The 14,324-nt window shown below is 42.0% G+C and overlaps 1 protein-coding gene across 23 annotated transcripts in view; it reads left to right on the plus strand.

Moving 5' to 3' along the window:
- The window catches only part of NIN (ninein), a 109,034-nt gene that overhangs the window by 34,836 nt on the left and 59,874 nt on the right, over window positions 1-14,324 (plus strand). For 20 of the 23 annotated variants that reach the window (XR_649716.4, XR_001904784.3, XM_009211523.4 and 17 more), the window contains one exon: window positions 848-1,017. The exons of the other annotated variants lie outside the window; for them this stretch is intronic. Coding sequence is in view for 16 of the 20 variants with exons in the window: in XM_009211523.4 (XP_009209787.2) it covers window positions 848-1,017 (170 nt within the window). In the remaining 4 variants the exon portion in view is untranslated. The remainder of the gene's footprint in view (window positions 1-847; window positions 1,018-14,324) is intronic. 23 annotated transcript variants of the gene reach the window in all.

Consider the following 14,324-nt stretch of genomic DNA (forward strand, 5'->3'; position numbering starts at 1 on the left):
GCAGTGGTGATCCAGCAGTGGTGGTGATGGTGACAGGGAAGGTGGTGAATGTTGAACCTGAGACCTGTGATGTCAAAATGCTGAAGTCCTTCTTTAAGGTCAAGAGATGACTCGCTCCTCATGCACATTCCTTTTTATTTTGTACAACACCGATGCTTACAAAGAGATAAAATAATACAGTTTTTTTTTTTACCATGGTTTCACATTTGCTATTTTATTTCACTGCTTTTAATTTTACAATGAGATCTTGATGCTGGGTATCATATAAGTAACTAGCTGTCATTAATTACTTAGAATGTGCTGTGTCCGTTTCTTTGTTCTGTTATCCTGCTTGTCTAATAGATCAGAGAGTGGAATGGTTAACAGCGGAATCACTAAGGTAAGGGAGGGTGTTTCAGACTAATTGATGTGGATACTAAGTTTACAGTGCTGATTTGGTGTCCGTTGTATTACCATTTTCTAAGACTTCCTCCAAGGTGATTCTTTGTTAATATGATGTCTCCCCACCCTGCTGGAAAACCCAGCTTAATAAACAGAAGAACAAATGTGACCCCTCACCTTTTCCTGACCTTAATCCTCTACTATTAAGTCAGATCCCTTGCTGCCATTGTTGGATGGCTCCCATCATGTGCAGATATATACTCATGGTCCCATAAATCATTCAGAATTAGAAGGCGTGTTCTGCATCTGACCTGATGGTTCATATACACCCACAGCCACCACAACTGGCAAACAGTGGTGGTCTATTTTGAGGCTGGTATAAGAGGCTGTGTCCGATGGCTGTGAGTGGCAGCTAAGAACTGAGATTCTGATGTCATGTGGCCTCAACTCTTGTCTCCTCACTCAGACTGCTCACTAGAAGCTCAGCCCAAATATGTTAGAGGTGGGAAGCGTTATGGACGAAGGTCCTTGCCCGAGTTCCAAGAGTCCGTGGAGGAGTTTGCCGAAGTGACGGTGATTGAGCCACTGGATGAAGAAGCACGGCCTTCACACATCCCAGCCAGTGACTGCAGTGAGGTAAGGAGTTGGGCGTGCACGTTCATCTGGATCACGAGTGTGGAGCCCCACGTCAGTGCAGGACAGAGACAGGAGAGCTGAGGGGGTTGATGACACGATGTGGGCTTTTCTCAGTTACCAACTCCTTGCTAATCTTATTACTTGCCTTTTGGACACACGTAATGTTTCTATCTTTTGAATGTTTTTACCTCGTTTCAGCTTTTGGAGAGCTGACATTTCTGTGCATGCGTCATGTATACATTTAGAGTTCAGGTGTGTCCACATCATCTGGGGTCTCCCACTTCTAGTTCTTGAATATCTCTCTCCTCTATAGCATGATCATTTTTAGCTATTTAAAAGGCGAACCAGCTCCTCCCCTACCCTTGCCCCAAACTATAAAACAGCATCTATAGCAGGAAATGAAAGCAACGTGTTCAGGCATTTTGAGAGCCTGCATCTTATCTTTCGTAGTGTGATAAAGCAGCTCGAACACTTGGTTTCTGCCTCAAGATACTGAGCCAGGGGTGCTTTCCAGTGCCCAACAGTTGCCATGGTTCTTCCTGCTGGTTTCCTTGCACCCAGGCCTGTCTCATTCTCCAGCATGCGGAGAGTTGCCAGCCTCCCTCATTCCCCATCTTTTCATTTTGCATATTGCCATAATCTACCAATAAAGGAGGTTCAGTAACATTTTCTTTATTCTTTCTTTATGGCTCATTTACCAGCATCCCATTTATAGAACATGATTGAAAATGCCATGCTGAGCAAGCTGTAAATATTTCTTGCAAATCCCAGCTCAGACGGGGGCTGCAGATATTTCAGATACTAATATAAATTGGAAAAGAAACAAAGCACCTTAACTTTCTGAAAGTGGTCTGTAGATTGTCAGTGGACTCTGTGTGTGTATGTGTGTGTGTCGGTGTGTGTGTGTTTGTGCACGCACACCTGTGTGTTCACTGCAGTCTAACATCTACGTTCAGCTTACTGAAATCTACAGGAAGCTTGCTCCCAACAATGGCCCCAGCAATCAGACATCCGGTGTCCTCCTCAACTTTCCAGAATACCCCAAAATCCAAAAGTAACTAAAAAGAGTCCAAGTGTTGAGCCAAAATGTTGGCAAAAAATATGGATATTTGTAAGGACACATGACCAGTCTGCTGATCAGAGGTCTGCATCATTTTTTTAAAAAACAAATGACACTTGTCCTTCACCATAAGTGAAGCAGCAGTGGCAGAAATGTTATTGAGAAGAGAGGGAGAAAAGCAACTAGAAGAGAGAAGAGGAAAAAAACCCACAAAAGTGGTATAAGAGTAGTGTGGATGAGAAGTGACAGCTGAAAATAGAAAAAGCCAAAAGCAGAAAAAGCTGAGAACAGTTTCAGGAGTCCTTCTGCTTTCTTGGGTCTCTTTGCGAATTGAGATGGGGTCTTTCCCCAGTAAAACACATATACTCATACGCACAAAAATTTTACATATATAATCTCAGGGATGCAAGTAATTTACATACTTCAGTTAGTACAGCATTCGTAATAATTTTCTTATTGTCAGGAAAAGTATCATAAAGTCTGTTCTATAACCCTGAGTGGTGTGGAATGTACATCTTTATGAAAAAAATGGTTCAAATGTCTCGGTCCTTTAGGGGGTAGATTTTTGTTATTTGGAAAACACTTTCAAGTTTAATATCTCATTTCCCCAACTATTTCAGTCCCCAAGGTATTATTATTTGGTACTAAGAAAGTAAATGCTTACTTATTTTTTGACATGAGTTTCTAGTCCTCATCTAGGAATACCCAGAAAGCTGTTGGGCAGAGCTTTGTTGCTGGCAACATATTTCTTATATCCTTGTTATATGTTATCTACTGGTGCCCAGGGAGATTTACTATTTTTAAAGTGAGACTTTGGTTTCATGTATAAATAAAGATAAGAGTTGAGGTCTGAGCCTGGGCAAAATCTTGTGGCTTATGTCTCATTTAAAGGGTATTTTGGGACAATCATGTCACCCTTGATGTACTTACAACTTCCCTTAACTCCTCCAGAAACCTCTTAGATATGACCTCTTGATGCTATACACAGTAGCTGTAGCGTTCACCACCCTCCATCAACAGAACTGCAAATAGAGGCCTGGAGCTGGTCATTTCTCTGGATTTCTGTTCTCAGCAAGGACTCCAACTGACTCAACTTTGCTATTCTGTTATATCCCACACCAGAGCAATGCCCGTAGGAATACAAGATAATACCTTTGTATCACACCTTTTTTTGTTACCAAAAGTAGACTCAAACCAAAGCCCATCCAACTGTTTTCTTGCCTAAAAATAAAGTGTTTTGTAAGCTGAATTGTGCCTGTCAGTTTTCAAATCACTTCATCTCTTTAAAAAATTAAGTTTCAGTGCTGGGCATGGTGGCTCATGCCTACCAGCACTTTGGGAGGCTGAGGCAGGAGGATCACTTGAGCCCAGGCGTTCAAGACCAGCCTGGGCAACATAAAGAAACCTTGTATCTACGAAACTTAAAAAAGTTAGCTGAGCATGGTGGTGCATGCCCTTTGGTCCCAGCTACTGGGGAGGCTGAGGTGGAAGGATCGCTTGAACCCGGGAGACAGAGGTTGCAGTGAGCCGAGATCATGCCACTGCACTCCAGCCTGGGTGACAGAGCAAGACCCTGTCTCAAAAAAAAAAAAAAAAAAAAAAAGTTAATAGCTTCACACAAGACATTTTCGATGTTCCTGTTGGCAGTTAAAAGGGCAAAGCCCAGCTTTGCCCAGCAGCTATGGCTATGGGTCACACTCACTGCCTTCACTCCCGTGTATGCAGGAATCTTGTGGTACAGCCTTGTCAATGCGTCAGTCTTGCTACTTACTATTATGGCAAGACAGCATTCCTGTTTCTGGCCACTTTCCATATTAGGCTTAGCAGTTGAGGGCCATTCTGTTGGCCTTCAGAAGTTCATGCAACGGGCAGCACAAGCTTGCTCTAGAAACCTCTGTTCCTTCTACAGAAGCTGTGCAGGTCTCTTAGGAGACCCAGTGATCTTCCCTGTTCTAGAGTGGCCCCAAGCTGCAGAGTGTAGGGAGGAAAAAAATTCTCAATGATGTGTGGAATCGATTTCTTCCTCTTATAATGAGTTCTGAATCTGACAGTTCTTGTTTTTGTTTTGTTTTGTTTTTTTCTTGAGATGGAGTCTCACTCTGTTGCCCAAGCTGGAGTGCAGTGGCACAATCTCGGCTCACTGCAACCTCCGCCTCCCAGGTTCAAGCAATTCTCCGCCTCAGCCTCCCTAGTAGCTGGGGTTACAGGCACGTGCCACCACACCTGGCTAATTTTTGTATTTGTAGTAGAGACGGGGTTTCACCATCTTGGCCAGGCTGGTCTTGAACTTGTGACCTCATGATCCACCTGCCTCGCCTCCCAAAGTGCTGGGATTATAGGTGTGAGCCACCACGCCCGGCCTCTGACAGTTCTTTATTTTACTACTGGCTGCTTTTTTCTCCCTTTTGGTTGCTGAAAGCCCTTCTGTCTCCTCTCTTTGAGGATGTTGGGAATTTGGGCTCCCAACTTGGGCTCATACTTAATCTTGGGGCTACTGGGCAATGTGGAAGGAGGGACTGGGGTCGAGTCTCCTCTGATGTGACTATTTCATAAGGAGTAATAAGATGGGGAGTTGGAGCCAGGCCTTCTTTGTTTTGATTGCAATTTTCCTTTGACTTCGGGATCCCAGCTTAGGGAAAGGAGGGATTCTCAGCTCACTTTTGGACTTCAGTTTCCCCTGCTCTCAGACATGCCTCATTTTTCCTAAAATGACTTTTTCTGTTTGTGATGAAGACAATAAAAGGGCCTAAACCCATCATCCGAAGTTAAAGAGAGGGAAATCTGACTGTTGCTACTCAACAGAAGACTAATTTTAGCTCTAGGTTGCATCAAAGAATACTTTTATTTTTCTGAGGATTGTGGAGGGGTGGGCAGTGGAATGGAACAGTGTCACAATTCCTATAAAAACTGTCCCCAAGGGGGCTGGCTTCCTTCTAGGAACTCATCCTATAGGGATTAGTGAGCAGACAGTCATCTGAAAAGATAAAATAATAATTTCTCCTTTTTTGCCCTCTAAGGTGATTTCATAGTAGGGGAGGTTGCTACAGGTCAGCCAGAATTCCTTCCTAGGCTCTTGGGTTAGTGGTTCACAATGTTTTCTCTGTGTCCTTATTTGGAGGGCCTTCTCCTGTTGCCCATAAGCATAATCCAAATTACGGGTCATCCTCAGTGATTACTGAGAATCATTCACTGCAGTCTACTTACAACTCCACCCTTCATCTCCCACTCAAGAAAACATCTAGAAATACAGGCATGTGAGAGGGAGGCTATTATAGAGATTGCTTTGAAACAACTAAGTTTATATTTAATGTAAGTCCACTGTGAAGCTTCAGGCTTCATTGCTTACAAGGGACTTGGAGCTCATCTGGTGCCTATTCAGAGTGCCCACTGTGATGTGGTGGCACGGGTGGGAGAGCCCATGTTGGCACTAGGGGGTAGCAAATGTTCTGCCACCTTGGCCTCCTCTCCTGAGTAGAATGTATGAAAATAAATCTTGTTACAAGTTGCTTTTGATCATGTTTTACTTTTGTTTTAGTTTGTATATGTTACAGCCCCAACATAAATTGTAAACATTTTAGTAGTTTCCATCCCTTCCCCCACCCCATGCTTCTATCGGGCACTTTGATTCTTTCCTGCTGAAACAGAAAATATATAACCTAGCTATTAAGCATATCTCTTCTACCAAGTTTAGTTTACAAGGCAATAAAGCTACTCTGTAGGGAAAGGCTGCTGTAGCCAGATTTTCAGCACTAAAATACGCATTTCAGAATTTCATTTGGAAATCCCGAAGCAGAATGTGCTAATTCATAAGTGACAGGTAGGTCCCACCATCAGGCTACCATGAGGGTTCGACTTCCAATTTCACGTGTTTATCTGGCAAATGGATCCCTTGGGAGTCTGACCTCTCATCTTGGGTGATATTGAAAAGAAAGTGGTGATTTTTCTTTTTTTATGGGATCATTTTCGCTCAAGTCAATTCAGTTGGCCATTTCTATTCTGAATTAATCCAGACTAACAAAGGGTACCTTCTTGATTCCAACCTACAGTGTGATTAATGAGAAGATTTTGGTTGTCACTGTTTTTGCTTGACTTCGTTAAGAAACAAGTGAGAGTCAGAAGAGTACATTTTTTGCCTTGTGTATTAATAGCTACTGAACTGTCCTTGAATTTTATGCTCATGTTTCTTCTGAGGGTAGGTGGAAGGGAAAACAAAACTAAACTAAACTAAACTAATTCTCAATTCTGTTCTCGATTACTCAGACCTGGTAGAAAAGGTTGTGCAATTAATACAATTGGGGCAGGGCCACTTTGCTTTCTGCCCTGGTTGAAAACAGGGTACACCTTGTTAACTGTTTTCCTCCACAGAGAATAAATCGGGTCTAGTAAGATTCTTATCAACAGCAAGGGGTGTTATACAGTCATTTTTCCAACTGTAGACAATAGTAGTGTAAGCCAAAACCATTGGCTTGCACAGTGTGGTTTAAGTGAGGACCTGAGAGAAAAGTTAAAGCTGATTACTGCACTACAAGCAAATCCAGTCTTTGTGTTGGGACTATGAGGGTAGGAGGATGGGGAGGTGGTTGTTAAAAAGCTTAAAAAAAGACAAACTGATTTTACTACCCTACATAAAATGAAACTTCTTCAAGAAGTGTGAAACTGACTTATCTTTTCCCTTATGTTCATTTTCATGTATGCATAACTTTTCAGTTTATGAATTATTCATTTACATCGTGCAGAGTCAATATTTAATTCTGGAGTAAACTTAATAACCAAGAGAAGTTCTGCTAAGATCTTTTGTAGCTGAAATGCACCTATTTTCCTATTACTCCCTTGTTAAATTTTCTGTTCCGGTCTTTGACAAAGCAAGCAGTTTTATTGCTGATGCCATTTATTCTACCAAACGCTATGATGTCTTCAGGATAGACTTTTTTTTTTTTTTTTTTTAAATGGAATTCCAGTCTTTTCCTTCATTGTCTTAAGTCTTATCAGATCATATGGCTATTCCCAGAGATGAAACATTCATTCAAGATGCAATTGTAGATCATTTGAAAGTGATGGAAAGAAGCCCTTTCAAAGCTTATAAAATGTCTTTTTTTCTGACACACGCTTTTAGGCTTTAGTGTCCTGGTAAGCCTTGCTGACTTGATCCCAGCGCAATTCTCTTGGAGACCAGACCCCAGCCCCACCTCCTTCCAAATCAAAAATTTCTAATATTTATTTTCTAACTAGAAACTAAAATAGGCAAGAAATCAAGAATTAATTTTCGTGATGACAGTAACATTTTCTGTCCTACATATCATTAAATATTTTCCAACAGAAAAGTAGTATTCGTTACTTTCTGAGCAACTCTGAGGAGCAGGAAAGGTATTTTTTTAATCTCTTTCCTTTAAGGACTTTAAAATCCAGTGAACCAAAACTAGTCCCCAACCTTGCTTGGTAGGAGAAGAGGCTTAAGGCCCAAACTCTTAAATTCAGCATTTCCTTGAACCAGCGGTACCAAAGGCCTTTTAGCCTTCAGTGTGGAAGGACTCATCTAAATGTGTGTGAATTTGTAATAGGACTCATCTAAATGTATGTGCATTTAAAAATCGTATTAATTCCTGTTATCCCCTGCATGCACTTGTAGCAGTTAATTGCCTTAAAAGATAAAGGCACTGATTTGCATTCCAGTCGTGACAACCCTGGCCTTAGGAGCTTGTCCCGGAGTTCAGAATGGAGAGACTGGGAGCTGAGCTGTCAGGCTCTCCATTGCCTTTGCCTTCAAAGGTGGCATAGTGGAAAATGAACCACAGTCCCAGGAAGTGTGTCCCTGCAGAAACAATAGCCAGCCCTGCCAGGCACACTCAGCTTCCACTACCCAGCTCAGAGCACAGGCTTTGTAAATACTTAGGACTATCAGTGAAATACGCCATAGATGCTGTATTTTTTAAAAAGTCTTAAAGTTTCTTTAATGAGCACTCTTCTTAAACTGATTTCTGGTTTTTTTCAGAGACTTCCTGTGCTTAGCTAAATGTGCTGCTCTTCTAAATGCACACTACAGCTCAGTTTGTTTGGGGAGCTGTGTTACTCTAGTACATTTCCTTCCTCTTCTGTCCGGGTTTACAGGGCTTTCTCCTTTCCAAAGAAAAAAAAAAACTCTACTCCAGGCTCTGAGGCTGCTGAGATCAGCTCGGCAACCTCTGCTGGGAAAGAATGGCCCACGTCTGCCCCCGTAATGGTTTTAATTAGCCGTACATTCTGCGGGATGCAAAGGTCTGCGCTGGAGCAGATGGCTGGTGGGGGTGGCGGCTGGGCTATTGTGGGCAGGGGCCACACCAGGACCACAGGCTGCAGATGCTGGCCCGGCCTTGGGACTGGAAGCTGGAGATCCAGGAGGCTCGGGCCATCTGCTCTGCAGTCCAGCAAAGCAGATGTCCCTCCAAAGAAAGCATTCCAAAAATCGGTGCCGCCTGTGCAGCCGCCGTGTGCAGAGCACCCTTGTCCAGCTGTAGGACAACGCAAGAGCTGGCTACAATGGCCAGCATGACATTGAGATGCGTGGCCCACAGAGTGGGTTTGAGGGGACTCCCTTTGTCTGCCTGAGGGCGTGGGGACTGTCTTGTGAGCAGCCATTTTGGGGCTGGACAACCTCTGACCTTCTCCCCTCTGCCTACTCTCAATGGGGCTGTTGGCCAGTACACTGGCATGGTAATGAGGAAGGACAAGGCAGCCCCTGCCAGCCGTGGCTGCCTAGGGGACACTGTCTGCAGGGAGGGGCCCCAGGGGAAGCCCTGATCCTAAGTTGAATTGGAAATTCATCGCCTCATCACAATCATCATGCTCAAAGCTGTAGTTCTGGGGGATTTCCTTAACTTTATTAAAGTATGATTATAAAAGTTATGTACGTGTACAGTGTACAACATGATGTTTTGATATATGGATACATTGTGAAATAACTAAATCAAACCAATTAACATATCAAGGCTGTAGCTTTTAAAGAGAGTCTCTTCTGGGTTTGTTCTTTAAAGCTGGCACTGGTCTGTCTGCTGTTTCTTCTGCCCTTGTCCTAGTTTTACACATCCAAGTAGTAAGAATAGTCATTGTAATAGTTACTAACAAATGCTTGGCACTTACCGGGAACTGTTGTAAGTGCTTTCCAAATGTGAAGCACACCGTCAGAGGTACGTGTTGTTATTCATGTACTCATGAGGAAACTGAGGCATACAGAGGTTAAGTAACTTGGCCAAGGTCACACCACGAGTAAGTGGTAGAGCTGAAATTGAACTCGAGTGTGGCTCTGCAGTCTAAACCCCTAAACACATCATTTTTTCTGACTGAAATAATAATAATAGCTAAGGTTTCCTAAGTGCCAAGCATATGGCTGCATGTCCGTTTGGATGCACTGGAGTGTCCTCCTCCCTTTGTAAGGTACTGAGGGGTCACGGAAAGTGGTAGAGCCAAACAACCCAGACAGTGTCTCTGCCAAACCCTTTTGCTTATTTGTCCACAACTGTGCCTCCAGAGTAGGGAGAAAGTGAAGTCCCACAGGATGATTTTTATGTGTATTAATATCCATTCTTTCTCCAGTGAGAGGCTACATACATTTCAAGGGAATAAATAAATCTTATGAATTCAGTCTTGTGAACACATCTCAGCCATTGTCCCTTGCTTTCCCCCTACTTTTCCAAAGATTTTTGTGATAATCGTCCTTCTAGTGCTCATGGCAGATCTGTGTCTACAGGCCACCTGCCAGGCTTCCACTGTGCTGCGAAAGCCATCAGCAATTGAAGGACCCTCTTCCAGAATGATGCCTCCCTTTACTGGTGGTGTTCCAGTAACCGAATGATTTAATACCTCCCAGCCTTCTAACCTCCTTCTCTCCCTGCTTTTTAATTGGAACTACTGGCTCCAGGCAGTGAGAATGAAAATAAATGAGCTGTGAATGAATTGAATCTTCCCCCACCCACCCCCCTGAAATAGCAATTTAATAACAAATGCTCAACCACCCTGTGCTTTTCTCTCTCTGATTAAGGGAACAGATCCTTGGTGGGGACTAGGTAGGAAGAAGCACAGAATTCCTCATATCTGTGTGGTAAGCCCCATCTCCAACTGAGGTGGTCTTGGAATGAAAATGTAGCCATAAGTATAAGCCTGTTTCTCCTTTTAGCAGGGTGGTCCTGGCTGGATCTGTGTTTCTTACAAAGGAATTCTTGGGATACCGCTACTCCCAGAAGACTTTAAAACATGTTTAAAGTGACTCGGTGCGGTGACTCACACTTGTAATCCCAACACTTTGGGAGGCTGAGGTGGCTGGATCACTTGAGTCCAGGAATTCAAGACCAGCCTGAGCAACATGGCAGAACCCCATCTCTACAAAAAAAAGTACAAAAATGAGCCTGGTGTGGTAGCAGACACCTGTAGGTGGGTCGGCGGGGACGGCCAGAGGATCACCCGAGCTTGGGAGGTTGAAGCTGCAGTACAGAGTGAGACTCTGTCTTAAAAACAAAACCAAACAAAAACCATGTTTATCCTCTTCCCCCAACCTCCACCCCCACTTGCCTTAAGATTTTGTGTGAAATCATTGAAGATGAGGATGCTGTCTGGGCTTTTGAAGGCTGTGCCATATCTGACACTTTTGGGTTGGACCTCCTCAAGAATGTCTCTTTGGGATGGTCTCAGTGCACAAGGCAGGTCACAGTTGAGTGTCTCTGATCTTGCCGCAGTCTGCTAAATTTAGGAGGCTTTGGCATCCAACATTCACCAGCCTGAGCAGCACCTGGGCTTCCCACCAAACCTCCTCATCTGTCATAATATGGGGAGATGTTGCAGATGCTGCAGAGCAATATTTACCCAAAGGAGGGAGCTTCCCTTTATCCCGCCCCCAAGTCACAGGAAATGAATTTAGTGAAAACTTAGTGGGCAAATAAATAGTGAGAGTTGTACCTGTTTCTGTTGCATAAACAACATTTATAACAGTAAAAGAATAAAAGGAAATTGTTTCCCATGATCCTTCAACCAAGATGCATCTGTTTTTATTATCTCCGTTTCCTTCCAGCCTTTGTCTAATTGTATAAACATTTTTTCATTGTATAGATAGCATTTTTGTAATGGTCTTTCATTTAACGTTTCATAAGATGCTTTTCCATGTTCGTATATGGTTTTTTAATTGTGCTTTTAATGGCTACATTATAATGTATCATTATACTTTAGGCTGTTGTTGAATATTTAAATTGTTTTTAATACTTTCTTGTTACAAAAAGTGCTGTGATGTACATATTTACACATATGGCTTTTCTTCCTCGATTTTATTGTCTTTGAATACCAAGTGAAATTATTGGACCAAAAAGTATGAACATTTTTATTGCTTTTGATACATAAAGCCATTACGTTACTAAAAGTAATAACCATTTACAGTGCTACCCATGACATATAAACAGACCTATTTTAAATCATAACCTTGATGATAGTAGAAGTCATATCTTAAATACTTTGCTAATTTAATAGGAACAAAATGACCTTTTTGTGGGAACAAAATGACTTCTTGGTTTTAATCTTTCTTTGATTGCTGTTGAGATGAACCTTCCCACGTTTTTTTTTTTTTTTTTTTTTTTAAATTATGTAACCTCTTATGTGAATTGTCTGTGTTTCTTGCTTCTCTGCTGGGAAGACTTGGCATTTTTCTTACAAATGTATATGAATGACAGATACCTCCCCAGGCCGACCCAATTGAATACGTTAAGTTTAAATATGGAAATTAAAATACATTCTGCATGTATCATATAAACATATGTCCAATAAAAATAACAAAATTGTATAGAGCTTACTATGTGCCAGGCACAATTCTAAGCACTTTACCATAACTCCATGAAATACGTACTACTTCGTTCCCATTTTAGAGACAGAGAACCTGAGGCAGAAGTCGTCAGAAGCTTGCCTAAGGCCAACCTGATAGGGAAGCCATGATTTAGCACCAGGCACTCTGGCTCCTAAGTCTACGCAGTGGCCCCCGTACTCGATCCCTTATTAGTTAGGAGTAAGAATCCAGGGAAGAAGGCAGCAGGGAAGTGCTATCCCAGAGAGTGAATCAGACATAGGCACCCAGTCCCATAGACTCATAAGATGTTGGAAGCAGTATATTGGAGCATCTTCTCTGAATCTCTGAATTCTGTGCTCACTATTTTCAGATGAACTGAGAAGTAAATGAGCCAATGCTTTAGTAATGACAAGGATTTTTCGAAGGTGTGTATGTTGCATTTTTACAGCTGTATATTCCAACTGGGACTCTCTTTATGTTTTGGGGCCAGTGATAACATTCTCCTGCCATTTCTCCCATTTGTTTCTGCTGTTAGAAATCATCCCGTTTGAGATTTGGTAGGTTTTGACCAATGGTTCTGAGACCATAAAACCCTATTTTATTAGTCATAGGTGGAATTAGTGGATTTAGTTCTGGGGTGTTTCCAACTGGTATGCTAAATAATGAATTTTCATAATTTTGGATGCCAGAGTAGTATGAGCATTTAAATTGTCTGCTGTGTTGAACAGGGAAATAAATGTGGAGGGACAGACAGGCAGGATGATTTTGTTCTTTTAAATTTTCTTATGCAAAAACAATTTAATTCTGACCAGAAATGAGAATATAAGAAAATTTATGAAGGACTGTTGACTTTACCATTCACTCCCCATCCCCACCATGCCTCAGACATCCACTAGATTGGAGAGACGTCTTTATGTAGAAATGTAGGCTCAGTGAGCTGATGAAATCGTTATCACAAGCAAAAATCACACCGTGTCCTAATTCCTAATTCATTTTTCACTGATACTGTGTTTATTAGTGACTTTCCATTGTAATCTGCATGAATTGTAGTGAACTTCAGCATTTTGAGTTATGGCCTTTTGGTGTCTTCCAAACAAGTTTGTCTTCCAAACTGCTGACTGTTTGTCAGCAGTAACCCATCTCAGCATTGTCAGTTTGGTATGGTCAAATTAAATGAACTCTCTGAATTGGTACTATCTTAAGTATCTAAGTAAAACATGGACCTGTGAAACCATGATAGGTGGTTGGACCTCATTTAAGAGGAGAGAACTACCACTATTGAGTGTGGAGAATAAAGTAGATGAGGGTAGATTGCCTGACAGAAGAATTTCAACTCATATTAACTTGAATGAACTACTGGCAAACAACATTTCATCTAAAAATTTTACGTGGCATACCATCTGTCATGAGGAATCCAAGTTCTAGAGACAGGTATTAATTAGGCTGACTTTCCTGTCGAGTTTATTTTCGGATTCTAAGAAATCAAGTAATCTTGTACAGGTCAGCTACCCAGAAAATGTGCTGGTTATTTGTTATCAAAGGCAGCTTCATTCATAAAGCTGGATCACTGCTATGACAGCAGCCGCATTTGGAAAGGGCGATTCACCTTTTCTAGCAGGGTTTTCTTTGATGGTTGTAGTAACTCCCCGTAAGTGATTAGTTTTAGGCAGTTTGCTGGAGAGGATAAAGCCATTTGCTGGAAGCCACAGCCACCGTGGACCTACTTGTTGCAACTGGTCAAAAGATGACCTGTACCGTCCCCAGCCAGTGGAGCAAGGGCTGAATTTTGGTCCTGACCTGTGCCCTTAGCAGGTCACTTTTGTGCAGTACACAAATTACAACTGTATGCTGTGACTTTGGAGAAGAGGCAGGAGTAATGAAGCATGATAAGGTGGCAAAATGGTCCAATTCAGATAAATTGAACTGCCTTTAATGTAATTTACTGATAATGTACATTTTACTTACACTTTCTCTAGCCTACTTATTTTAAGTTGCATCTCTCTCCTCACTATGCCACAGGTAAACCAGGCTCATTCTTGCCTTCTTGCTTCAGCACATAACAACTGTCCCCTTCTTTTCATTTGGCTCTCTGCAGTTCATCCTTCAGGTCTCAGTTTAGACATTGCTTCTTCCTGGTCTACCAAGTCTAAAGTATCCCATCTGTGTAGCCACATAGCATCCTGAACTTCCTTGTCGTAGCGCTTAAAATACTACCCTGTTGTATTTCCTGTTTTCTTGTCTGCTTGTCTTCATTAGCATATAAACTTCTTGAGGCAGGAAATATGTTTGTCCTGTTCATGGTTGTTTGTGGTTGTATTACCAAGACTTAGCACAGTACCTAGCACAAAAAGAAGCACTCAGTACACATTTATTGAAGAATAAATTCATAAATGCATGTGTACAGATACTTGTTGGTTGATGATACTGGATATTTGCTTTGGCTGGGTTTAATTG

The sequence above is a fragment of the Papio anubis genome, chromosome 7 (assembly GCF_008728515.1).
Source record: "Papio anubis isolate 15944 chromosome 7, Panubis1.0, whole genome shotgun sequence".
In the NCBI taxonomy this organism is placed as follows: domain Eukaryota; kingdom Metazoa; phylum Chordata; class Mammalia; order Primates; family Cercopithecidae; genus Papio; species Papio anubis.